This window comes from Pteropus vampyrus, unplaced genomic scaffold, assembly GCF_000151845.1.
Source record: "Pteropus vampyrus isolate Shadow unplaced genomic scaffold, Pvam_2.0 Scaffold98, whole genome shotgun sequence".
NCBI lineage: Eukaryota > Metazoa > Chordata > Mammalia > Chiroptera > Pteropodidae > Pteropus > Pteropus vampyrus.
The window spans coordinates 4,735,751-4,763,572 of record NW_011888879.1 but is presented as its reverse complement, the minus strand read 5'-3'; the positions used below and the strand labels follow the sequence as shown (position 1 = coordinate 4,763,572).

At 32.7% G+C, this 27,822-nt stretch overlaps 1 protein-coding gene across 3 annotated transcripts in view; it reads right to left on the bottom strand.

Moving 5' to 3' along the window:
• Positions 1-2,216: 2,216 nt before the first annotated feature.
• The window catches only part of TRMT1L (tRNA methyltransferase 1 like), a 28,666-nt gene continuing 3,060 nt past the window's right edge, over positions 2,217-27,822 (bottom strand). For all 3 annotated transcript variants that reach the window (XM_011364542.2, XM_011364544.2, XM_011364543.2), the window contains 14 exons: positions 25,381-25,491; positions 23,996-24,109; positions 21,208-21,272; positions 19,489-19,618; positions 18,036-18,159; positions 17,475-17,554; positions 14,091-14,337; positions 13,460-13,672; positions 12,567-12,757; positions 7,065-7,143; positions 4,918-5,084; positions 4,202-4,264; positions 2,695-2,821; positions 2,217-2,595 (listed from right to left, as the gene is read on the bottom strand). In XM_011364542.2, the coding sequence (XP_011362844.1) occupies positions 2,343-2,595; positions 2,695-2,821; positions 4,202-4,264; positions 4,918-5,084; positions 7,065-7,143; positions 12,567-12,757; positions 13,460-13,672; positions 14,091-14,337; positions 17,475-17,554; positions 18,036-18,159; positions 19,489-19,618; positions 21,208-21,272; positions 23,996-24,109; positions 25,381-25,491 (1,964 nt within the window). In that variant the 3' untranslated portion in view covers positions 2,217-2,342. The remainder of the gene's footprint in view (positions 2,596-2,694; positions 2,822-4,201; positions 4,265-4,917; positions 5,085-7,064; positions 7,144-12,566; positions 12,758-13,459; positions 13,673-14,090; positions 14,338-17,474; positions 17,555-18,035; positions 18,160-19,488; positions 19,619-21,207; positions 21,273-23,995; positions 24,110-25,380; positions 25,492-27,822) is intronic.

Here is a 27,822-nt window from a genome sequence, read left to right as displayed (position 1 = left end):
ACACAGGTGAACAGAGAATTAGCACCCTGAAAAGCTTTACAGTATAGTCTGACAAAGGGATATTTTTTGGCCTTGGCTACTTGATTATGTGACCCAAATGCCCCAAGTGGTTCTATTTGATTTATGTAACTGAAAACTATAGGTCTGACTTGAGCCACTGTTGTAGTCACGATCCCTTATCCATTTCCCAGGTTGGATTTAGTTCACGCCCTTTGAGAAAGGACCCTGCCATAACATCACAAGTTTGTGTCATGTATGTCCCTCTTAGCCTTCTCCAAAGTAACCTGTGGCCATTTACCACAGCAGCTATGCAATGAGGAAAGAAATTCGTAGATCTTTTGGGATTACTAACTAGCCTCGTTTAATTCCTGGAAATCAGAACATCATGTATTTATTCAGAGTAGAGTCTGATAGATGGAGTTTTTACCCAAATCCTTAGTTCCTTCTCCCATTTCCTGAGTATGTGGTTAGAGTATTAATTAGCAACTAGCGAAGTCAACACACTGGTTTCCTGACTGGAGTAAGAACTGGTTTCTTGTGTTTACTCTTTCTTGTGTTTAACAGAGGGATACAACTGATGTTATTTTATGTCCCAAATTACTGTTGTTACAGGAACAAGGTGCTAATGTAGAATCACATGGAATTTTAAAACTATTTTCCTCTTTAGGTTGATAGAGTCCTTTAACAGAGTTCCACACTGCTTCCTACCAAACTCTTCAGGAAGTCTGCCTGTATATGTGAAATTAATACAGATAAACATCTATTTAAAATAACAGTAATTTATATAATTGTTATCAAATTAGGCTCCTGGCATAAAACTCAGCTTCATCAATGATCAAAATATGCCATGCTGATAAGCATTTAGAAAAATTTGAGACTGTTACTGAATTTAACAATATATTCTAAATCAGAAGGTCCAAATATTAATTTGCCTTTGGATTTATAGTAATTTTTCTTTTAAACTATGCAAACAAAAAAGTAACAACTTTTATTTCTTTTTGTGCGCATTTCTGAGTTATAATTTTAATTGGCAAGAATTATAGTTTTTTTATGTTCGTCATAGAAGCTAACTTGCACTTCATCTATTCATTTATTTTACTAAAATCAATGATTCCATTAATTGGAGCAAAGAAAAAACATCCTCCTAGGACCATGTTGTAATAATAGAAAGAGATTTCTTTTATTTCTGCCAAATAATCTATGTAGATATAATACCTCACTCCCTGGATTTTTGTATATGTCATGGCAGTGATTTCTTTTTTTATGTAGTATATTTAAAAATCTCGTAACTCCATCCACCAAGCTTAATGATTATAAAGTTATTTCCTCTAACAGATACTTTAGGGTAAATATGTATTAAATCCTTGAGACAAAAATCTAAACTTTATACTAAATCCTTTCACCCAAACTCATAATTCAGATGAAGCAAGAACAGTATTTATTACTGGAAACAAAAACTTTTTTTTTCCAACTAATTTTCATTGTTATGTTAGCTTGGGCTACTTACACAAAAAATCAGTACACACACACCAAAAAAAAACAAAAACAAAAAAAAACCCTACAAAAGAAAGAAACACCCTGAAAACAAAAAATCCTTACTTCGTAGGTTCATAAGGTAACAAGTTTAAATCTGAGGTAGCACAACCAGGCAAATGAAAATGGTACGTGCATTAACTGAGGCACTTGAGATCACCCAATTTGTTTAATTTATAACAAAATCTCTACTTGAGAATTTCAGTGCTTGCGAACAATTACAACAATGGTCTCATTTTTCTTCGACAAAATCTTACTTTGAAGTTTAGTCACCTAGACCTTAAACTTACCAGAAAAATATATTTTTATCTCAGGCAAGTATTTAATTTCTCAAAAGCCAGTAATAAAAGATCAATGTGGGATAGGTATGATTTCTTAAAATCAGGATTATATTTTAGCTTCATAATTGTGAAATACGTTAGTGACCTGAAAGGACACTGTTCTTCCAATTCTATTCAGGGCAGTTTAAGTACAGATGTGATTACGAATAGTAAAGAATGGCTTCCATAACATGAAATTCCAAACACTTTGCATGTAAAAATTTTTTGAGTTATTAAACAGTAGGGTGATCTCAGTCATAAACTTGACTTCATATGAAATGTTTTCTTTAAAATTTTAAGTTTTCTTTAAGAAAAACTTGAAAAGCGTAGCTTCCAAACCAGCTTAAAATTAGAAACTGCTAATTTATTGAATGAAAACAGTACTGTTTTTATTTTTACACCACTGAGTTGAAAGAATAGAAAAGAACTACAGTTGGTATAGAGAACAATTAGGCCATCTATACAGACATCTGCAAATAAACTCTACATTTACCATCTTCTGCAACCACTTGCTTCTGCTTTGTCATTCACTGACATTTCAACCCTGTCAGTTACTGTATCTTCGGATGCTGATTGGACATGGCCCTCTGACTGTCCTCCAGTGTAGGTGGGGGTGCTGTACTTTAAAAGGATAGATTTAAACTGCATCAGGGGTGCATCTGTACGAACACCCATTGGGTCAAAATGAGTTCGGCTTACTCGAAAGCCTGCTTGAGAAAGATAGCACAGAAACTTTTTTAACCTGCAACAAGGAAAAGAAAAAAAGAAGTTGTATTTTTATTTAAATCACAGTGTTATTAAAATATAAAATATATACGTTGCCATTTGCTGGCTATCTTACTTTGGCATATTCATCCCTTTAATGCTGTGTCTGTGGATGTTGTAATAAAAGGGAGGATGTTCAGTACTGACATCAGTCTTTTGCTTCTTGGCTAAATTTGTGATTGTTTCATTACCTTTTCTCTTTCCTGAAACATATACAAACAGACAAAGTTAGCGTTCTCTTAAAAATTCCAATCCAAATACTTTTATAACTATTTGCTATCTCAAGTCTGAATCCTCTGACATACCATTTCAACTTATCTATCTGATCTTAATTTTTAAGAGAACTTTTTATTATAAGAATATTTATTCTTGATATTTTCACTGTCCTTCAGTGATGTAATTTTTAACCGCTGAGTCAGAACTTACTTTCTACCTTCAATTTCAAGTCTCAACTCTATTATCTGTAGAAAACTTTTTATGAATTCTAGGCCAATCACCTCACAGATTTCATTACTGTCAATACTATAAGTTTGTCATTTTTCCTTTTATTGTTTCATGTATGTAGATCTATGTATGTAAATCCTTTCTTCCCAGGTTATAGTCTACGTTCCTCGGGATAATGTCCTTCCACTCTTATATCTACCCTGTACTGAATGCCAGTATTTGGTACATCATAGGTATTCAATGAACACAAAACATGGCCAAGGTTACACAACAAACCGCACAAAGAAGTAGAATGATACTCTAAACCTAAAGTTCTTTATAGCATACTATAATGCCTTTTTCTTCCCTTCAATAAAGAAATTAAGTAGAATTAACCATTTTAAGTGATTTGAATGTCAGCAAAATCGCTGCACATGCCAAATGAACATGACTTAAAGCATGCAATAGTCACTAAACAACATGCTATTAACAGGAGTTAAGGTTTTCTTGTCTTTGAAGAGCAACACTAAAATGTTAACCAACTAATACACGATTACAGGTTATAATTATAATCCTCTGCTCTTTCAACTTTAACACTCTTCTTTTTACCTGTATTCAAAACATTTAGAATCTAAAGTTGTCTTTAGGTTCTAATATCTGATATAAATCTGTTATAAATCTTACACCCTGTTGATAGGAATTTTCAATGCCCAATACAACTATATTTTAAAGTATGTATATATTCCAAATTATAAGAAAGGCTATATAATAAATTCTTATGGCTAGAGAATAGGTCTTCAAAGGAATTGCTGTATATATGCTGAGAAAGTTTGAAAAAATAAAATTTAATCTTAACACTATAAACTTATCAAATATAATTTGATCTTATTTTGGTTCACATGGTTCTTCAAGATCTTCTAGTTCTTTCAAAGCGATCACCATATATTAGAGATGTGAACAAAGTATGTGTTAATAGAAATTTTGAACTGAGCAAATGCCAGATAAACAAGTTTTATTATAATTATGTTGTCAATATAATATGATAAAAGTGCATTTTGAAATAGGCTACCAAAACAGTCTCATCTCTTCCTACCTTTGTGCCACCTTTTTGCACAGATACACACATAGGTACATACACCCACACACATATCCGTACATACCTTGTGCAGTGTAATTATCTGTTGTGGTATCATCTGTAGTTTTAATAAATACACCATATTCTTCTAAAATTAAAAAATGGGAATCACAAAATATTTTACAGAATGACATTACATAACGATTCGAAGTTTAAATAAAAGCTTACTAAATTATAGCCACATTCTTCCTATGAATATATACATATTACAGACTGGCAAAAACAGGGCAAGAACTACATTTTTAAGTCTATAGTAGCTGCTGTTTCTAATGACTTACGAGAAATGCTAGGATGTCTAATAGACCCACCATTAGGTCAACAATCAGACAAAACTACAAAAGCCTATTTTTACTAAAGAGAAAACAAAGGAGAAAAAAAATCTAGCTTCTGTGTCTCAATAGATATTACCAAAAATTTTGGCCATACTACTCTCAGAATTACCTAAGGTTTCTATTTCTAGAAAGCAGATATAGGGTAGTAAAACCACAACAGACTTTCAGTACTTTTAATCTACTAAAATTAGCATATATATATCTTAATAAAATTATTATTCATTTCAGGTTTTGACTATAAACCTGAAGAAAACTACGCAATTAAAAATAAGTTAACCAAATGATTAGACTCATTACAGGGGATTTAAAACACATTTCTTATAATTTTATTGCTTTTGAATATAACATCAAATAAAGATAAAGGCATATTTTTGATACTCAATATGTAAGCTAGTATTCAATTAGCTACCTTGCTTGTTGAGATTTGATGGTGCATGAACTGAAAACTGACTTTGAGGAGTACACTCGGACTCAAAAATCAGTGTCTTTATTAGGGGCTGAATGTCATCTAAACCATGGTGAAGAGATTCAAATAGCATTCTTTTAAGAAATCCTGTATTGAAGAGAGAACTTGACCTGAAAATATATATATAGAGAGAGAATGGGATGTGAGAAATGTTTATTTTCTTAAAGTAAGTCTTCATCATTTAACCACAACTAAGATAATTACAGGATAGATTAAATACTACAATTAAAAAACCATGATTTAATTTAAAATTGTTTATTTGCTATTTCCCCATACCTTTTATCATGTTGGTTCTCTAAACTAGTGGGATTAATCAAGGAAATTTCATTCACAGTAAATCAAGAATTTATTGAGCCTTCATAAGGTGTACAGTCTTACAGTACATAGAGGTGTGGAGAATATATCAAAATAAAAATTACAACGCTTACCCTATAAAAATAAGCCCACAAATCTATAGATGGGGACATAATGTAATGCAGAGGTTTGTATAAGGCATATTCCTCTCAGTAATAGTATTATTCCAGTGTGTATATGGTAGAGTGGGGCAGGATAGGAGGAGATAAATGAGAATTACATGTGGTGGTGGTAGTGTTGTTAAAAAATTGCCCATGGGTAAGTCTGATGTGCTTTCCTTTTAATTTGAGAATCACTGGTATGTACAGAATATGAAATTCTGAGCCAGATAAACCTAGATTCCCACCCTGGCTCTCCCATTTACTAGCTATGTAATCTTGAGTAATTATTGCTTTTGAGTATCATGTTTTTCCTCAAAACGGAAACTAAAACCTCTCACAGACCTGTTACAGGAATTATTCGAGGTAGCACATGTAAAATCTCTAGTACAAAGAATATCCTTAATGAATGGTAGCTATTAGTGTTAGCAAATATATGTGAAAAGATATGTGATTTTAAAGTGTCAAATTAGTGATACTCATTAAGCTAAAGCCTAAGCCTGAAATAGGTTGACATGTTACAACAAAATGGCAAGCCCACTATTAGATTTATTAAAAGAGAATTCAGAAATAATTTGGGTTGAAGCACAAAGAGACTTCAAAGAGGACACAGAATTTGAATTGGAGGTGGCGAAGGGGGAAGAGATTCTGAATGAGGGTAAAGACATGACCATGGCTTTGAGTGAAGAAATCCTAAACCATGGTTGAGAACTCAGTCCTGGGAGTGAGAAAACCTGGGTTCTTGCTCTACCTGACCTACTAACTAAATTTGTGGGGGTCAGTTTTAGCTAGCACTTAAAAACACTGTGCTATAATTTTCTCATCTGTAAAATGAGAGAGTTGAATTAGATCTTCCTTCTGGGTCCAGCAACCTGTTGAGAATAGTTTCCCCAGTTCTGAGATCGGTGAGTGATATCAACATGTAGCAGACCATACAGGTAAGCAAGTACTAGAAGGCAAGGAAGGTAGGCCATTCTTTATCTAAAGGTATTTACATACGATAAAGATAAAATAACGGGCATCAGCACAAACATTTACCATTTGAGTTCATTTTTAGTTTTAGTAGATGGTTAAACCTTGACCTTGTAAATTAATGAAGTGGAAATCTGCAATGATTCTTGTCACAATGTTGTTAGGACTCTCTAGTTATTAACGATGCAAAAGCACACATACATTCAAAATCTGCAGTTGGGTCCCATCTAAGCAACTTTACCTAAAACAAAGTGGACATTTACTTTCATATGCCCATCTTACTTAAAACTGATTTCTTGAAGAGCTTTTATATTAGTTGACTATTCTATAAAAAGTTATTGTTATCACTTTACAATCACACCCCAGTTCTACAATTATCTTCTGAAAAAAGCCTCATTCTTACTATTCAGAAATGAATTAGTTTGCATATCAGCCAGGCTTCTCTTTAATTCCACTGCCTCTAAGCACTGTCAAACTTGAAAGAATGATATAGAAAAATGTGAAAACAAAATGCCTAAGGTCCACAGTGGTAAAAGTCATAATTATTTGCCTAGACTTAAAAAAACAATCAAAATTTGTTTCTGTTACTACCACACATCATCGAAAGTCAGTAATCAAATCAATACATAAATCAATTCTGAATGTTCATTATGCTTGGGCACATACCATAGAGGTCCAAGTTCTATTGCTGTCTTTCCAGGCATGCTTCCATGACAGTTACAAGGCAACTGTCTATATGGGTTTTCTGTGAAAAAAGATAATAGAGAAATCAAAGGAGAAAGGACAATGTAAATAGTAGTAACTGTTATATTAATAATAATCTGCAGCTACTATATACTGAGGATCTACTATGTGCCAGGTATTGTGCTAAGTATTTTTATGCATTTAAAATTTCTAATCCTTACAACTCAAGTAAAATCTCAATTACACAGATCAGAGGATTAAAACTTGAAAGACTGTAGAAATCCATGTCAAACAGCTTATTAGAGGCATAACTTTTACTAAATTTTAGTCGATACATGAAATAATGTAAGTAGGAGAAAATCTTGTAAAGTCTTCAAGTATCTGTATTTTAAAATTAATTGATTGGGGTATAATTTACATGCAATAAAATGTATACATTTTATGTGAAAAGGTTGATGAATTTTGACAAATATATATACCCATATAACCAATAACCTATCAAAATAAAAGTCATTTCTCATAAGTTAACTTCTGCAACTGGGAAGAAAATATTCTCTAGGCCCAATTCATAATCAGCTCCAAAATGTTGGCTAGAAGAATCTAATTCAGTTTAAAGAGTAATGAGAAGCCTGACACAATCACAAGGTAATTGGAGAGGTAGTAGCACTATTCTTACTTTCCAAAATGGAGCAATATTCTACTATGAACTTTTCAGTTCACTTAAGGTCTAGAACAGTCATTTTAAATCAGACTCTCTTCAACTAACTTCCCCCAGGTTATTCCTGGGTGGATCACTCACTTTCTTGGAATGGCCTTATCTGATCAATCTAAATATATCTAGAACCCAGGACTAAGGTGGTAGAGACATAGGACTATAATGCAAATTAATGGTATAATGCAGTATGAGATCTTTTGGATTACTTAAAGGCTCCCGTCACTGTTTTACCTAGGTTTACTTTTCAGTATTTAAGCTAAAGGAAGGTGTGGTTATCATTAATATTAGCTTTGTTGAGAACTATGTTCCCTAAACATTATATGAATATATTCTAGAAGCCTTCCTGGAGCCATTAAATAACTCAATTACAAATACTATAAGCAGTATTACCCAAATGAGGGCAATTTAACATTTGTTTCTGTCAGTTACAACCATTTACCCCAGGCCGGAAGGCAGCACACACCCGAATTTATATTAGTCTGTTTCTTGATGCACTTTGCTCCCATCATACAAACCTGTGTCTTTTCCCAAGTCCCTTGCCTAATATTTCTTAGTGTTGGGTCAGCACCAGCAAATTCCCTGAGGAGTCAGGGCTATCATTTCCGGTTAGAAATTATATCAGAGCAAAGTTGCAGCAAAAAAAAATGAGGGGGTAAAGAAAGCTAGTATTTCCATGTCATTAGTATGTAGGCTATGAAGGCAATTTCAGATGATGAGTTCAAAAATAAATATTAGCAGACTTCTATTTAAATGCAACGAATTGAACATGTGCTTCGCCTCTGTTGTCTCTTAAAGAATTATTAAAATGAGAGCAAAGAAATAACAAATCAAACCCCAAGAGTTAATAGAATAGGACAGGGGGTAATAAGATGATGAGAGATGTCAATAAAATTTAGAAATGGGAATCAGAGACACAGGGGGTAACTGATTTTGCAGGTCAGAGAGAGCTAAAGCCTAAGCCTGAAATAGATTGACGGGTTACAACAAAACGGCAAGCCCGCTGGCATTGTGGGAGCCCAGAAAGGCCTGAGAACTGAAGGTTCTGACCCTCGCTGAAGATGGGTATAGGGTGGTACTGCAAAAAAAGAGGCCTGGTTAAAAAATGTTAAGGGGTTCAGTTAAGACTCTTGAGTCTTCTCTAATACCCAGAGTCAGGCTATTGAGTCTTCTTCATCCGAAAAGATGAAGTTAATCTTGGGGGAGGCTGAACCATCGAAGACCTGGAACCAGAGGCATCAGTCACAGCCGAGGGTGAGAGAAGCTGTATGAGAGGGGAGAGATTAAGTAAAGGACTGCATAAATGGTAAGTAAAGCCTTCCAGTCTCCTCCCCCAACACGGCTCCTGAAAAGCTGATAGAAGACTGGAAGAGTCCTCTTTAGAGCAGCTTTAGTAGTCCAAGAGAAAAGACTGACCCATATTTATCAGCATGGTGTGGGGGGTGGGGGGGTGTCGCCCAGTGAAAAGACAGATTGGCACCTTTTCTTTACAGTTCATAAGCCTTGCCCCAAGTGCTTCCAAACAACTCAGTGTGGACGACCAAAGACATGAGATCTACCGTGACAGACAGAACAAAATAAAAGGTAATATGTGGTTAGCTATAAAAGATGTTTATGCATGTGTTTTTTCTTGTTTTAATTTATTTTAAAAATCATTATGTACTCAAAAAGTAAATATACTGTGTTTTTGGATTAGGTCTATATAAATGTAATTAATGTAAGACAAAATAAGCACAGGAGAGAAGAGGAAAACAGAATTATATTAGAGGAAAGTTGCTAGATTTTATCAGTCTTTCCTCAGTATTAACCTGAAATAGGCCAAGATAAGTTAAAGGTATATATTATAACCCCTAGAGAAACAATTAAGAAAATAACAAAAAATAAAGCTAAAAAATCAATAGAGGAATTAGTTAAAATAACCGACTAAAAATATCTCTTTAACACTAAAGAAGGCAACAAAGGAAGAGGAACAAAAAGACATGAAACATAAAACAAACAGCAAAAGAGCTGACATAAAAAATGCAAAAATGATCACACTAGATTTAAAAAAATAAGATCCAATAAGACACTCAGATTGAAAGTAAAAAGAAGAAAAAAAAATATTCTGCAAATAGTAATAAGAGTGGTCTTTATGTTATTGGATAATACTGGCTTTCAGACAAGAAATATCACAGAGATAAAGATGGACAAGTTATGATGAGTAATATATGAAAAAAATAATTAGAAATGTACATGAACAATTTTAAAGATAAAATGCTAGTTAAAGAAGACAGGTTGAGGAGGTCTACACGGGCATGATAGTACAAAGGTAAGAGAAATCAGAATTAAATACATATTTAAGAAAACTTTCTTGAAATAAAATATTTGAAACTACATGATGAAAAAATACACCATGCCCTGGAACCCTGATCCTAAAAGGCTATACATAAAGTTACTGGATTTCAAAAATAAATATTCCATTGGATACCAGACAAAACGATCATGTCACAAGGAAGAAGGGAAATTTATAATAATACTCAGAAGACAGTAGAGGAATTTCTACAAGGTCCTCAAACCCTTTTAAATTCCTTCAGTATAAAGGCATGAATAGTGAGCTCTAAACATGCATGAAACCAAGGAGTATTTTTCCCATGAACCCTCCTAACTAAACGCATAAAGTTAAATTTAGCCAACAAAGAGATGATTAGAGAAATTATGGCCAAAAGACAGATGATGAGCACTGAATATGTTTATAGATTATACTGGCAAAATAGAATGTAAATGTCACATATTCTAATACCACAGAAATGGTATAATGAACAAAGATTAGGAAGGGAAAATGGAAAACGGGAGGCTGATCACCTCATTTACAGTACCAAGAAGCCTGAGCATATTATTGAAAACCAATAGGTTTAAATTATATAAGTATATATATTTTCTACTACAAAAGTAAACATTAACAAAGATAATAAACAACAGAATAGATAAGCCAGTATCTAATGTAATAAGGAAAAAAGACATGAAAAATATTAAAAATTTAAAACATAAGGAGACTATACCCACAGATACCAAGGAAATTAAAAGGAATCTTAGACACTATTTTGCTCAACTCTATAAATAACTTAAAAAACCTAGGTGAATACTGCTAAACCTTTAATGAACAAATAATTCTGATGCTAAACTGTTTCCAAATATTAGAAAAAAAGGAAAAGTTCCAAATTCTTTTTGAAGGGAGTTTAAACTGACTCTAAAACCTAAACGGAACATGCTAAGAAAGGAAAACTATATGCCATCTCATTTTTGAATATTTAACAAAAATCCTTAAAAACATTAGCCAATAGAATCCATATTAAGAGAACGCTTTCTGATATAAGTTTATTCTAGAAAGTCAGAATGATTCAATATTGGGAAATTTTATTATAATTAATCAAATTAATAGATCTAAGGAGAAATACCATATGATCACCTCCACATACACTGAGAAAGCATGACAAAATGAAACATCTTAATAAAATATAGTAAAATTGAAAATGAATGATACTTTCTTAGCATGATAAACCACAGCTATCTCAGACTCATGCTTGAATCAGAAAGCACCAGAGGGAACGAAATAAGGGACGTAACAGGATGCCCTCTATTCCCACCATCAATTAGCACTGTAGCGAAAGGGCCTGTACCAATGAAAAGCATCCTAGGTTCTTAGGAAGCTTCAAAACCATGATATCATCCTCCTTCATTTAATGTGATCAAAATAAAGTACCAAGTGGTCTATTTACTTACGTTTTTATTAAGAAAAAAAGAAGACCCCGTGTATCAGTAACACTCTGAAAATAGAGATTTGAGGAGGAAGTGTCTTAACAGATATTAAACAACACTAAAATCTATAATCAAAACTATGGTAGAGGTGTATAGACATCCACCCACCGAAACGGAATAGAAAATCCAGAAACAAACTCGAATACATGTGGGACTTTAGTATGAGAAAGAGATGGTATTCTCAAATCAGTGGAGAAGAGGTGAATTATTCAACAAAAGTTATCTTGAATAACTTAGGAATAGGAAAGCTCTTTAACTATAGACAAATTCGGAATTCATAAAAGTTCGATTAACTTTCCAACAGCAACAATGACAAACTTATGCATCCAAGATTTAAAAAATAGACTTGCAAACAAGTGACAATGAGAATATTTGCAACTCACCACAAGGGTTAAAGTCTAACATATAAAGAATTCTTAAAAATCCAAATTAAAAAGTGCCAAAAACCTAATGGAAAACAATGGGTGACTGTTTCTATATCCTAGAATAGGAAAATAGAAACATCTTTATAAGGGCATAAGCCACACCTCTTTCCTTGATCCCCAGGCCTGGCATATAGTAGAGGCTCAGTAAATGTTTACTGAATGAATTTTATAACTGATGGCTTTTATATTCGGCCAGAAACATCAAAATTATTTTTATAAAATTAATTATTTGAAACAGCCTAGACAGAGTTAATCTGACTTATGTTCCTAAAATTAGTGATAGTGGAAACTAGGTTATTTCTAGATGTTTCAACAGAGCAGGGCTGGGCTAGAGAACGTAAATTGTATAGCATGAGTAAATAACTTTAGTAAACTCACATGAATGTCTTGTCTGTTGATGAAAGGAAATCCAGTATAGGAAATAAAGTTAGCACTGTAATCATTAAAATCAAAGGACAACAATATGTACAATTAGGGATGTGATAAAGGCTTATTCATTGGAGGCTTATACATAAATTAAACACAGTACAGTCAAAAGAAACTTGAATTTACCTTCTACCATATTACCATCCTTCTGAAAAATTCTCTCTTCACACCACTGACAATGGATCAGATACTGAATCTTCTTGGCTGTTTCATCTGCAGAGGTAGGCCCCCTCAAAACTCTAACCACCACCAAGACAAAATGTTCCAGAGCCACTGCAAACAGTACTTCTATGCCTTTGTTACATCGGGCTGCAGCTCTGGAAAACAAAAAATTGTTATTTTGGGTGCTTATCATTTTCCTTTGTTTGGCATTAAATTAATAGTACTAATGTGGATAGTAAACAATGGGTGGGTTAAGAGAAAGCAAGGAAAATGTGATTCTTAATAGCAGTGCTTTTAAAAGATCATGACTCTCGATGTCCATTTATATTATATTACTCTTTTAGCATAATATTCTCAATAAAATGGGTACTCAAAGTCTTTTCTTCAACTGTTTAGAAATCTTGATGAGAAAGAACTTTTTTTTGTAGGTGAGATCATTTTGCAGAATCAAATTAATAAGCCATCCTTTATAATTTATTTACATAAAGAAGATTAGATGAAATGGACATAAAACGATGTTTGTTTCTAAATCTTTGCCTTCCCTTCTCATGGTGCTATCCCTTCTGTACTCTACACTGTTGAGATAACAGACTTGAAATTAACTTTCATTTTTATCTCTGCTTTCTTACTACTTTAATTATCTTAATAACATTTTTAATTGGAGAGTAAACTGACTATACTAGGCACAGCTTTTAAATCAAATTCTAAAAGATACAACATAAGATTACCAAACAAATCAAGATTACAGATATAGAATACAGAATCTGTATTTCATGCATATTTTGAAAAGAGATATACATTTCTTGTATGTTATCATATACACATACAAACGTGGTACACCATTGGTAATTTGGTACCTTGCCACTGCAGCTACAACAATTCTGGCTGCTAGTTCCTTGTAATATTCAGTTCGGACAATGTTACAGCCGTAGTGACGCCGGGCAACGTGTTGTGCCTTGGCATACAAAGAACTGATATCTGTAGAAGTCACTGATACTATGCCAAGGTTTCTTATATTTCTGAATGCAGAATCTAGATAGTTCACTGATGTTCCAAAAGGGTCTAGGTGTCTAAAAGCAGAAAGAATACAGACGTATTTTAAATTATACTAGTAACCAAAATTATACGATTGTCATTTCTAATAATAAAATTCCATGAGTACAAAATTGTTTTACAAATCTACTTTAAACACATAATTCCGTTTTAAAATTAAGTTATAAAATGACCACATGATATGTTGGAGATGTAAAAATAAATAAGGGTTAGAGGAAAACTGTCATGCCCAGGCATTTTATTTCAAAGGCTAAAAAATATTCTATTGCATTCTTTAGGCCAATTCTAAAAACAAAACAGAACAAGACAAAAACCCAAACTTATAAACTGAGTAAATAAACAGCAACAACAAACCGTCTTAATTTTTAACTCCCTCCCTGCAAAAAAAAATTCAGGTCAGTTTAGAAAGTGACCCAAAACATTTTATTCACTTACATGAAATCAAAAGACCTCAAATGCATGAGTACATTGGCATCCATTTTGGTCACCGTAATATTACCAAGGTTTTCCTCTCCTTCCAGAATACCATCTCTCTCTCCCTTTTCCTTACTGTCCACCACCACTTTCAATTTGTTTAAGTGGCAGTTTTCCTGAATCAGTGTCACAGAGTTTTCATTCAAGTCGTTAATCGTAACCTTGACTGCATTTCCAAGATGTTTTGCCCATTGTAATCCCATTATCCCTTAGGAGAAATGGGAAGAAAAATGTTTTTAATTGTAATAATTAAAAAATAAAAATAGCATAACAACATAGAATATAATTTTACAAACAGCAAAAACAAATTGTTTCAAAATCTTAATACTTTCATAAATAATGCTTTTCTTACTTTCTCACTACAAAGCCTCTGAAAAGTTACCACAAAAAAATGTATCTTACAGGTTTTCATTAGTACTTCTTACAAAACTTTTCTATGATCCATTAAAATAAAATCTCTAGTAACAAGAATACACATGAAAGACTAAATCTCACTCAAAGGTTAATTATAATAGATAGTAAAGATAGTGAATTAATCACTTTTATAGGTAGTATGAAGGTTAAAAGACAAAAGTAGTAAAAATAACTATGATTACAATTAGTTAAGGGATATACAAGATAAAAAGATGCAAAATGTGACATCAAAACAAAAAGTGGGGTTGGGGGAGAGTAATGATGTTGAGCTTTATAATGGGATCAAAGTTAAGTTGCTATCAACATGATTAACTTGTGATAGGTATAAGTTGATATATGTAAGCTTCATGGTAATCACAAAGCAAAATCTATAGTAAATATACAAAAGATAAACAAATGTAAGCACACCATTAAAGTCACCAAACTACAGAGAGTAAGAGATGAAGGAAAAAAGAATTGCAAAAATAGCTAGAAAACAATTAACAAAATGGCAATAAGCACATGTCTATCAATAATTACTTTAAATAAATGGACTAAATTCCCCAATCAAAAAACATAAAGTGGCTGAATGGATAAAAAAAAACAAGACCCACCTATATGCTACGTAGAAGACTAACTTTAGATGAAAGGACACAGACAGACTGAAAGTGAAAGGATATGACAAGATATTCCATGCAAATGGAAACCAAGCAGAAGATGGAGTAGCTATCCTGGTAACAGAGAAAACAGACTTCAAAACAAAGACTGTAATAAGAGACAAAGGACAGACATTACATAATGATAAAGGGGTCACTCCAACAAGACTATAGAACATTTGTAATATTCATGCATACAACATAGGAACACCTAAATATATAAAGAAAGTATTAACAGATCTAAAGGGAGAAATAGCATTATAATAATAGTAGGAAACTCTAATACTTCACTTATATCAATTAATAGATCATCCAAACACAAAGTCAATAAGAAAACTGAATCTTAAAAGACATGTCAGACCAGATGGACTTACGTTATTTACAGAACATTCCACCTAAAAGCAACAGAATATAAATTCATTCTTCTCACATATGGAACATTTTCCAACATAAATCGTAGTTTAGGCCACAAAACAAGTCTTAATAAATTTAAGAGGATTGAAATCATATCAAGCATCTTTTCTTACCACAATGGTATAAAACCAGAAATTACATGAAGAAAATTCACAAATATATGGAAATTAAACAACATGCTACTGAAAAACCAACAGACCAAAGGAAACAAAAGAGAAATTTAAAAATATTTTGGGACAAATGAAAATGGAAATGTCACATACCAAAATTTACAGGACACAGCAAAAGCAGTTATAAGAGGGAAGTTCATACTGATAAATGCCTACCTCAAAAAACAAGAAAAGTCTCAACCTAACTTTACACCTCAAGGAACTAGAAGAAGAACAAATGAAGCCCGGAGTTAGCAGAAGAAAAAAAATAGCAAAGGTTAGAATAGAAATAAGTGAAATAAAGACTAAAAAGACAATAGAAAAGATCAATGAAACTAGGAGCTGGTTCTTTAAAAAGATAAAATAAATTGCTCAAACCTTGAGCATGAAAAAAGAGAAAGGACTCAAATAAAATCAGAAATGAAAGAGAAGTTACAACTGATAACCAAAGAAATACAAAGGCTTATAAGAGACTACTAGGAACAATTATATACCAACAAGTTGAACGACGAAGAAGAAATGAATAAATTCCTAGAAATGGTAACAACCTACTGAGACTGAATCATGATGAAACAATATCTGACCAGATGAGTTACTAGTAAGGAGACTGAATCAGCAATCAAAAACCTCCAAGGAATAAAAGTCCAGGACCAGACGGCTTCACTGGTGAATTCAACCACACAGTCAAAGAATTACTACCAATCTTTCTCAAACTCTTCCAAAAAACATTACCCTGATACCAAAACCAGACATGATACTATAAGAAAAGAAAATTACATGCCAATATTCCTGATGAACATATGATGCAAAAATTCTCTACAAAGTATCAGCCAAGTGAATTCAACAAATACATCAAAAAGATCATACACCATGATCAAGCAGGATTTATTCTACGGATGCAAGGATGGTTCAACATCCTAAAATCAGTCAATATTATATACTACATTAACAAAAGGAAGGATAAAAAGCTTATGATTATCTCCATAGATGCAAAAGAAGCATATGGCAAAATTCAACATCAATTTATAATAAAACTCAACAAAGTGATTATAGATGGAATGTAACAACATAATAAAGGCTATATATGATAAGCACATGGCTAAGATTATACTCAACGGTGAAAAGCTGAAAGTTTTTCTTTAAGATCTGGAACAAGACAAGGATGCACACAGATAATTATCACACACGCATAAATGACAGAAAGAAACAGAGACTGAAACGAGCAGACACATTAAGCAAGTGAAATAAATGGTCTTTGTCTGGATTCTGATTTAATTTTAAAAACAGATGATTGGACATAGCTATACATTTGATACTAAAGACTTATCCATTTGTTTAGGTGTGATAATGGTATCATGGTTTTGATTTTAAAAGTCCTTATCTTGTAGAGATCCAACTGAAATATTTACATATGAAATGACTTTTTGGTGATTTGTTTCAAAATAACAGGGATGGAGGATGAAGATGAGGTATGAGGGAAAGTACATGAGGAGAGTTACAAGACTGAGCATGAGTTGATAATTTTTGAAGTGTGTGATGGATAGAAAGGAATTCGTTTATTATACTCTCTAATTTTGTATATATTAGAAATTTTTCCACAATAAAAGAATTTACCTTGGAAGTTAAATCTTTATATTAAAATATTCTGCTATATGGTATCCATATCCATTTTCTAAGAAAAGATACTATATAAATCTGATAAAATTGGATTCCAAAAAAGCTTCATTACTTACCAGTGGCTCCAAAGGCATCTAGACATTCCAAAGGTTTTCGTTCCTTGGCCAAAGCAGCCAATGTACAGAATATTAGCTGCCTATAGAAAAGTACAATAATCTGAAATCATTTACTCTACCATGGCTTTATCATTATAGATTTCATTTTATTTAACAATACTGAGAACTGAGGTTCTTATTTACTATACAAAATATTTTGAAAAGAGGCCTAGTAACACATTCTCTACTTTATAGTATGAGAACTAAAAATTTGTGAAATTAAACTATGAATCTCATTAGGTTCTATTAACAAGCATTCACTATGATTAATGATTTTATAACTAAAACTTGCTCACAAAAGCACTGTTCATTAAATATATAAAGTTAGGCCTATTTTACTCTCTGAGAAAGAATGTGGTCTGGTAGAAAAAAAGAGAGAACAATCATTCTGAGAAAATGCTAAAAGATGATTTTAATTCCGCACCTCATTTTAAATCCAATACATTAGAACATAAAGATTAAGAGAGGGTACATTTGTAATGATTTGAAACATGTTACAATCCTTTCCTCAATTATTCTTACCGATTTAGTTTCATTTTGGGATTAAAGTAGGTATCTGTTTTCTGAGGTACAGAATAGTTAGGACAAACTTGTACATCTGTGTCTGCCTCTTTAAAAATTTCCTTAGGTGGTTTAGCAGCAGAAGCTAAGAAAAAAAAAAATAAAGATTTCCAGTGAAATAAAACATAATTCTAAATATCTAAACCAATATATATTTAAAAAATAACTTTATAATAATTTGCATTAATATAATTAGTTGGGTAGATGGTAAAAAAAAAATACATGAAAAAACTGGTTTATTCACCACTGTCTCTGGAAAAGAGTAGAACTCAGTTAAAGTTTATTAACTTAAAATCCTAAATTTCTAGTACATCAATATATCAATACATGATACCTAGTTAAGAACAATCAACCTAATACAGCACAAAATCATACAATACCTTCATTACTCATCAAACACTACATTGTGCTTGTACATGTTGGCCACTGAATATACGTTACTGTGGTATAATTGTTAGAAAGTTAGTCTCTCTGTATGGTTACGTTTCATTACTCAGCATGGATGACTAAGAATCACTATACTTCTAGAACATGCTAGATTTCAGAACTCTTTCTCATAATTATGATTTTAAAACACATTACATTCAAATAGTTATAAAGTAATAGAAAAGATTCTACATTTAGCTAAAAACCCAAGTACTGATGTATTTGTATTTTACATATTTAAGAAATGAAACATATATATGTGAGTAAAAATAACTTAGATTATGTTTGAATTTCTTGATTACATTACAATCAGAATGTTAACTAAATGGCAACCATATTTCTCTTTTTACAATGCTAAATAACAGTAACCTTTCCTAGGATTGTGTTTATATCTTTCTATACCCACCATGTCACATATCACATGAGATCGACCTGATTCTGTGAGAAAATTAAGCTCTATAAAATTATTTCAGTGACTATTTTTTCAATTCTTAAAAGAAAGGTACTTTATCATTCTAGATGTATAGGAAAGAAATTCATTATATACAATGGATGCCTTAGGGCATGAGGGTTTATTCTTAATTCTTGAGAAGGCTTGCCTCAGTAATAACTTGATAGGATTTAAGATAATCATCTTTAGTCATTTTACCTCATTTTCTAGTGTTTTTCAACAAGTATAACACAACTATTGGTACAGGAGCCATCACTAGTAATACAATCCTATAATCTTTTATTAAGATAATTATATTTACTTGAGCATCAATTGCTTTTTTTCCTACCTACTTATTAAATGTTACTGTTTACCGAGGACCCTTAAATGTTGTTGGGAGCCCTGCAGGAAGAAAACAAAACCTGAAGTAATGGATTAGTAGTTAACTATATGATAGGTTAAGTCACTGCCTTTTATCACTCTGATATCTGAAAAGAGTAATTGGACCATTGTTTAATGATTTACTTATTAACATGTTAATAAGATTCTTCAACTTACCAGCAATATACCTGGATTTAGTCTCTCCTTTATTCACATGGCGCCTAACATGTCCTAGCATATCAGTCCTTCTGGTGATTGTTGCTGAACAAATGATACAATGATAATGGGCGCCCATTTTATTGGATATCTATCAAACAGAGTATTTATTTTAAATACATAAATAAGTTACTAAGACAATAAAATAGAAGTTTATTTAAGGTTGCAAATTTAAGTATATTAGTGTGCCTTTGGTTTAACAGAATAGAAGACAGTATTAATTTTGTATGTGACTTTGAAGGGGCCTTTACTTCCTTACCTATATTTACATGTGCTTTACAATAGGCTACCACTTTAATTTCTTAGATTTTCCAATTCATTCTAAACATCAAATAACTATCCTATTTTCTATAAGCAGTATTTACAAATGGCATAATAGTAGTAGCGATGTACTAGTAGATGGCTCTCCAGGAAAATAAAGTCCTGATGTGTAGTGTTTGCAGCTTTCTGTAGTATAAATAGTCTCCAATTTCAAGAAGAAATACTGTATAATTTCAAGCTGCAATTGTGACAGATTTCAAGCTACCAATGAGACATCGCTGGATGTGAATTTGGGAAAAGATGTTCAATATTACAGCAGAGAGGATTACTGCCATGCAGATATAATATACATAAGTATAAGAGCACAGAAAATAGAAAAATGTAATAAAATAATTAGGAAGCAGTGAGTTTTGAGTATGCATTACCTTTGTTTTAAATATAATTTATTCACTTTTAAGTTTATCTAAGTTAATTTTTAATGATGGCCACATTTAACCAGCTTTCAAGATTTCTGGAAATATGAGCTAGTTCGAGCATACATGCTAGAGACATAATGAAAAGTCTATTTTTCCAAGTAAAAAATTCTTACTTTATAATTTCTTACTTAGCTGAGAACCTGAGAACCAAAGACTACTCCAACTGCTCTGTCCTGCTTCTGATGCCTTTTTACTCCTATGCTTCTACCTCCTACTTACTTGGGATCATATAGCAAGTAGAGTATAATCAAGAACATTGCACAGAGTTCCTTCAAATGTGGTTATCATTTTCAAAATACCTTGGATAAGGTTGATAGACCAAGCCTTGTCCTGACTACCGCTTAAGAAATATTTGTTTCCCACTCCCCCAGCACTTTATTCTGTTTAGTGAACTGAAAGAAAATTAATAACGATGACTCATTAAGCTAATATGTATTTGGGATAGTGTCACTAAAAATATTTTATAACGTGCATTCCCCAAAGATCAGATCTATCCTAAAAATGAACATATGTACTTTTTAAAAAGTTATCAAAGATTTCAGAAAGTTTGATTCTTTCCTTTCACAAATTAAAAGAACATAGCGAGAATGAGTATGAATCAACATATACTAAGATATTTACTAAATCACAGAGATTGAAGAGTCTTATTCCATGATCAAAATTTATTTTAAAAGAAAAAAATTATTTTCTATTTAAATTCTCCATTCTAAAATTAGTAAATAAGTTAATTTTCCTTTTGAACACAAGACAGCAATTTAACTGACTGAAATTAAAAATGTACTGCAACTTTTTTTCATACATTTCATATTTTTCCTACAATGATAATCTGGGAAAAATCTTAAAGTAAACCTCATTGCTGAATATGTGCATTTCAGTCTGAAAGTAAAAAATGCACTTTCTTTAAAGAGGAATAAATTTAAAAATAAATCTAACATCTGTTTACCTGTTCTCCAATAATGTTTGGTTTTACTGGTCGACAAGGTAAGTGACAGATGCACATCCTGTAACCTAAAATGAAGAACAGCCGGTTCATTAACTATTCAATTATCATTTTAAAAAAAAAACTAGCAAATTTTATTTTGTAAGAAAAACTGGGATTATTCTTATATTTGAAATGTCATTATTAATTTATTTGAATGAGACTGCCTTAGCTTACTTGTTATATATGATATAGTATAAAAATAAATATAGGAAATCCAGGTTTGAATTTTGGTTCTGCCAAGACTATCTGTATTATCTTGGATTAGCCATCTACTTCTCTGAAACTCAATTTTATCATCTAGTCTCTGCCATCTTGACTTTTTCTTCAACTTCACCTTTGCCTCTTCATTTATGATATGGCACTATCTCGGTTCTCCTCCCATTCTTTTTAATCTTCATAGATCCTTTTCCCTCTTTCATACTCTAAAATGTCAGTTTTCTGTAGGCTTGATCTGCAACATGAGTTTTTTCTCATTTCCTTGGTAGCATTAATGTCTTTCATGATTGCAACTATCTCCCCTGTGTGAAGGAAACCCAAATTACAACTCTAGTTACTAACTCATTTCTGAGGGCCGGAATTCTATTTCCAATTGCCTACTGAGGATATGTGACTGGTTATCAGGTCAGCATTTCAAAACCTACTTGCCAAGGAATAAAGTTATCATTTCCTTCTGAACAAAGTCTCTTTTTCACTTTTTTTAAATGAGTGATAATGACTTCTAGTCACTTCCAACTCAAAACCTGTAAGTTATCTAACTCCTTTCTTCTCATACCGTATATCCAGTCATTTCTCTTGCTTGTGTATGTGGAAGTGTCCTGGGACTCAGACCTTGGGCAACTTCTTCCTTCTATTTATATGTACTCCTGTGGTTGTCCCATCCAGTGTTATGGCTTTAAATATCATCTAGAGTCTGGCAACTCCCAAATGTATATGTCTGGCTCAGGCCTCCCCATCAAGCTCCACATTCACGTACCTACAGGCTACTTCCCATCTCCACTAGATGCCTCTAAATCTTTCTGCGTCTAAACCTGAGGTCCTGGCCATCTTTCCCATACTTGGTCCTAACATAGATTTCTCCGGCTCAGTAAAGGACAGCTCTTTTTTAGTTGCTCAATTCTCAGACCCAAACATTCTTGAATTTCTTTTCCTCACATCTCACTTCTATTCCTTCAGCAGATCTTGTTCTCTCTTCAACACATTTGCCAACTACTCTTTGGAGCCTTCTCACTAAGACAGAAACTATCATAGTCACTGTCTACAAGATCAACACCACGTGAAAGGACTCAATAACCTAATGTATATAAGAGAGTGGAGAGATACCATGAGCCATTTAAGAAATAAGAAGAACTTGAAGGAAAGAGACCAAAACCTAAAGGCTAAACAATGGTTTAAATAAAGACTATGGAAGAGATCTTCTTAGTTGAGATCTTTCTTTTTGATAAGAAGTCAATGTGGTTAAATATACATTCTTACATATAATTAAACATAAAAGACAGGATGGCTTCTGAATTAATATCTAATTCTTTTTTTCCTAAGTAACTAGTAATAACCTTTTACCAGTACTACTAAGAAAATAGTTCTGGATTCTTTTTTGGGTGTCTCACATTGGCTGTTGCATCCAGTTTGGCTGAAACTCTAGGTAACCCATTTAACATCTATGCTCACATAATCATATACAAATATATGTTTATATTTGTTTAAGATTACTATCGAGTGGTTTTTTTGGTGTGGGGGGGGGAACTTTTTGTTTTTATCCAAATGGAATATAATAAAATCTTCCTTATCTATTACTGTTTTCATTAGTAGTTTATCATGGAAATCCTTCCAAGTAAATTGGCATAGATCTAATGTATTCTTTTTAGTGGCTGCATGATATGCCATAGTATGTACGTACCATAATTTATTCAACCATCCCTCTTTTACTTTAGTTCCAAGTTTCTGTAAGTACCATGCTGCAATGGATATTCTTGTGCACCTATACTTACTTGTCTTTTGATTCTTTTACTCTCAGGAGAGGGAGTGCCCGGTGGTTGGGTATATGTATTTAAAAATTTTTTAATGTTGCCAGATCTCTCTCCTAAACTGCTATAATAATTCATAGAATTCACTACCCCAGAATCTAATAATTATTCACTATCTCTAGGAAGTCTTTTAATTTGATAAGATCTTGGTTTTTGTCCAACTTTAATCATTTCTTTATATGAGTCCTCTTGTTTATCCTCCCAAACTGTCATTTTTGTCATTATTATAATTGGTATTTTCTTCTAATTTCTGTTTATCTAGAGTAGAGGAAGGCTATGGTTTTGAATATTTATCATATGTCCCACCACTATTCTGAATACTCTTAACTCGTTTTTTTAAGCCATCAAGAGAAAACAGATATTCTTTTCCAATATTCATACCAATTATTTTACTTTGTTTTACTACAATTATACCTTCAAAACTACGTGTAAAATAGTAGTTGTTCTAATATAAAAGAAAAAGTATAACATTAAAATGTTGTCAATAAGTAATGTGGACCTCCCAGGGCACAGTACTCAGCACAGAACAGACACTTAATAAATGTTTGCCAAACTAACTACTTGTGTCATATATAGCTATACTGTCTTTTATTAAACATTAAAAGGACATTCATCTCTCATAATGTTAAACTGAAAGTACTTGATTAAGTTCATAATAAAATTCCAAAACTGGTATCCAATCTTGAAATTCATTTATATCACTTTCTAGCAAGCACAAAAATACTAACCTTCAAATTCAACTGAGACTTTCCAGTGTAAGTTTTGAAGGTGACGACGAAGTTTATGGCTATTACAAGCTCTGAATTTTTCCTTAGGGCATAATGGACAAACCAGTTTGTTTCCTGATAAAGACAAAGAACCAATAAGACACAGAGGATACTAGCTATTAATGCCTAGATTCAGCTACAAAAGAAGTAACAGGAGACCCCCCAGCCCCATGCCCTCTTCTTAGATAATGTCTTTCTTAGTATTAGGGGAAGTCATCTCTGCCTCAGCAAGTAGTTAACAGTAACTGTTTTAGCACATGGTCAGCGACTGATTTTTATCCTACAACTCCCCTCTCTGTGACTAGCCGATATTCTTGTTGCCACTGGGAACAGAAAGGACAAGGAAGTGATAAACTGTATGACATCCCTCCAGCCAAAATGCCTGGCAGAAAGTGTCGCTCTACTGAGGACAGGGAAAAGGCAGCAGTCGTTACACTCTCAGAGGCAGGGGCTGGGCTGGGCAGAGAGCATAAGTGTCTGCTGTGGTATTCTTCTACTCTGGCAGCAACAAAAACAGTTAACATGTGGAGTTAGGTAAATGGAAGAAGGAACTCAAAGCAATAGAAGAAATTTAACACAACTGGTATTATGAAACTGGGGGCATAGTTAGAACCACTGTATCCTATTACTGAATTTGTAAATTCTTCCCTATGAACATATTCTCAAAAAGATTATAGATTATATCAAAATAAGAGTATAATTATTTAGAAATGTAATGAATTTCACATAAAAACTTTGATAGTATACAAAAGAATTAAAATGATAAATTCAGATTTAAAGCAATAAAAATATACAGAAATAACCAATAACTCAATAACTTTTAATCCAACAAATATCTTGCACATAAAGCACACTCCAAGTACAGGCACAATTTCTTTTTTATATACTCTGCCTACTTCAAAAAACCATAAGGTGACAACAGGGATGGCAAAGCAGAAAGAGAGGAGCCTGGGGCACTGACGGTGCTGTGGAGCTCTCGTACCAGCCCTAAACTGCCTGCCCTGAGACTTTACACGAGAGAATACAAGCCTCCATATTATTTAAGGTACTGTTTGGGGGCTTTTTTGTTACTCATAGCCTAATGCAATTCCTAATTTATAAAATACATCGCTGTTTTATAACCATGAGATTTTAATTTCCTTGAAAAGTGGTGAAATAACTAATACCCACAGCACATTGGCATATAGATGACTTATCAATTTCCTGAATATAAAAATTTATTTTACCCCTGCTCTAGTTTAATGGAATAAACAAGTTTATTATTAGAAAATGTTTCATGAGTCGAAAGATGACAAACCATTAGAAATTAAGAAAAAAACAAACAAACCCTCAAAACGTGGAAATACCTGCATCAAGATTATCTGAGTTCAATGAACTGGCCGAGTCAAAATCCCCTTCAGTTACAAAAGCTAACTTCTCTAGATCAGCCAGCTGCCTTTGAATTGAGATGTGTCTCTCTGAAAGGAAATTTTAAGAGTTAGAAGATTATGCTTCAACAATCTGTATCCCGATTCCATTTTTATTGGATCACATCACTAAGTCTTACAGTTTTATTTCCTGCAGCATAATGCCCTAGTACCTAGATGGAGAATACTGCTGGAACTCAGTTTCTAAAATGAGAAGTGTGCCTCAGACGCAAAGTTTGGGGGAAAACTCCACTGTGGAACTTCACAGCTTTAAAACTTACCTATTTATTCAATATAATTCTACAAAAAAAAAAAAAAAGTTTCTACTCTGCACAAATACTGAAGAAACATAAGCCATGTTTACTAGCCTCAAAGAACTTTAATCAGGTAGAAGAGATTAACTATAACACAAGGCAGGATGAAATGAATGCTAGGGGTAATATAATATGGGCATACAGAGGAAGGGGTAATTAATTCCATCAAGTGCTTCTGAGAATGTCTTCACTGAAGTGGCATTTGACTGAAACTTAAGGTATGAATAGAATTTCAATAAGTAGAGATTTGGTGGCTGGCCTTTTAAACTTAACCTCATGAACAAAGGTACGTGGTATAAAAAAATACAGTCACTTCTATCTCACCCTCAACTGAATGGATAGTCGACAGAAAAATACACAGCTAAAAATGTAGTACAGATCATGGAAGGCATAAATTCAATGCAAGTTAGTTTGGCCTTTATTCCTTAGGTAAGGTTAAGTCTTTGTAGGTTTCTGAGGAAGTCAATGATATGATCTGAATGTGTTTCAGGAGAGAATTCTTTGGCTGTAGTACCAAGGATTTAATAATTGAGGTGAAAAATTAGTAATGGAAAGGTACAGAATAGAAAGTTAAAAAAAATAAAAAAGCAAAGAACTTGGGATATGAGTGTAAAGTAAGGGTGAAGAGTAAATGTACGAATGATTCTAAGATTTTGAGTTTATATGCTTAAGAATGATGGTACCACTGACCCATGAAGAAAGAGGAAAGGAAATAGGGGAATTTAGTTTCTGACAGTCTGTTTGATGTACTGCTGGTATCCATGAACTGAAGTCCAGCAGGCAGTTGTTTTTGGAGCTCAGAAGGGATTTTAAATAGATGTCAATAATAGATACATGTGTTAGGTGAAACTATGAGCATGAGTAAGAAAGCCTAAGGAAAAAATGTTGTGAAAAAGAGAAGGAAAAAACCAAAACCCAGTCCCATTAACACATTTTCAGGTTTCTCAAATATTTTGGAGAAGAACGTTTACAAGTGGGAGCCTGAATATATAAGACTAGTTGATAACTGTTAGGAAGAGATCCCCAATGAGAAAGGAGATGATGGAATAAACCATAGGGCTCTCTGATATTCATCATATAATTAGGTTATACAGTTTAGAACTTCAGCCTTTTAAATTCAATTTTTGACACTGGTACCTTCTTAATTCCTCTTAGAGATTCACTCCCAGTTCCTTTGTTTACCCTTCTATATAATCTGTCCTTGTTTTGTCTCGCAGTAACTTGCACACAGCAGGCAGTAAAGTTTGTTAAATAATTTTTTAAAATAATTTTTAAAAATAATTCATCTTTTTGAATGCAGTAGCACGCTGAATCAATAATTTTGGAATTCAATTCAGCACTATCAAATATTCCTGCTCGAATTTATTAAAATACAATTTGTACCTTATTTTTAAATGAAAAAAATGAACAGCAATATGTTATTGGTCAACTCTGGTATTCAAGTAATTTATGAGATATAATTCTTATAAACAGGCAAATTTTTTTCCATTTTAATTGCTAGGTCAGACAGTAAGATTCAGGCAATGAATCCATGTGTATGTATTTACTTTGTTTTTGGCTTCCATATTTCAAAGATCTGTATTGTGAAATGAGATATATAGTACAATATAAAGATGTGTTTATTGAAATCATCTAACTGCTAAGTATAACAAAATAAGAGAAAGGGCCTGGTAAGTTAGAAAATGGAAAATCCTGTGGTCCACTACTGAAGAAGAATCCCAAAGATCTGTCTAAAGATTCTTATATCTTTGTACATCTCTGAAATCACTTTCTAGATCAAAATAGTAGATATTATACAACCTGTACTTTAATCTTTTTATCACACACTAATGATCCAGAAGTCAACAGGCAAACCTCTTATTAAAACAGATGAGTCCAAAGTACTAGGTTCTTTTACAACTTCTTGTTACTTTTTCCTCGTATTTCAATTTTTATTTTCAATTGTTTCAGATATGCCATCTTCATCTTACCTAGTTAAGACTGACTTCAAAGCACTAACTAGACCATCTAAAAATGATTTTTAAAATGTGATTAATATATTTCTCATTTCAGATTTCCCAATCATTAC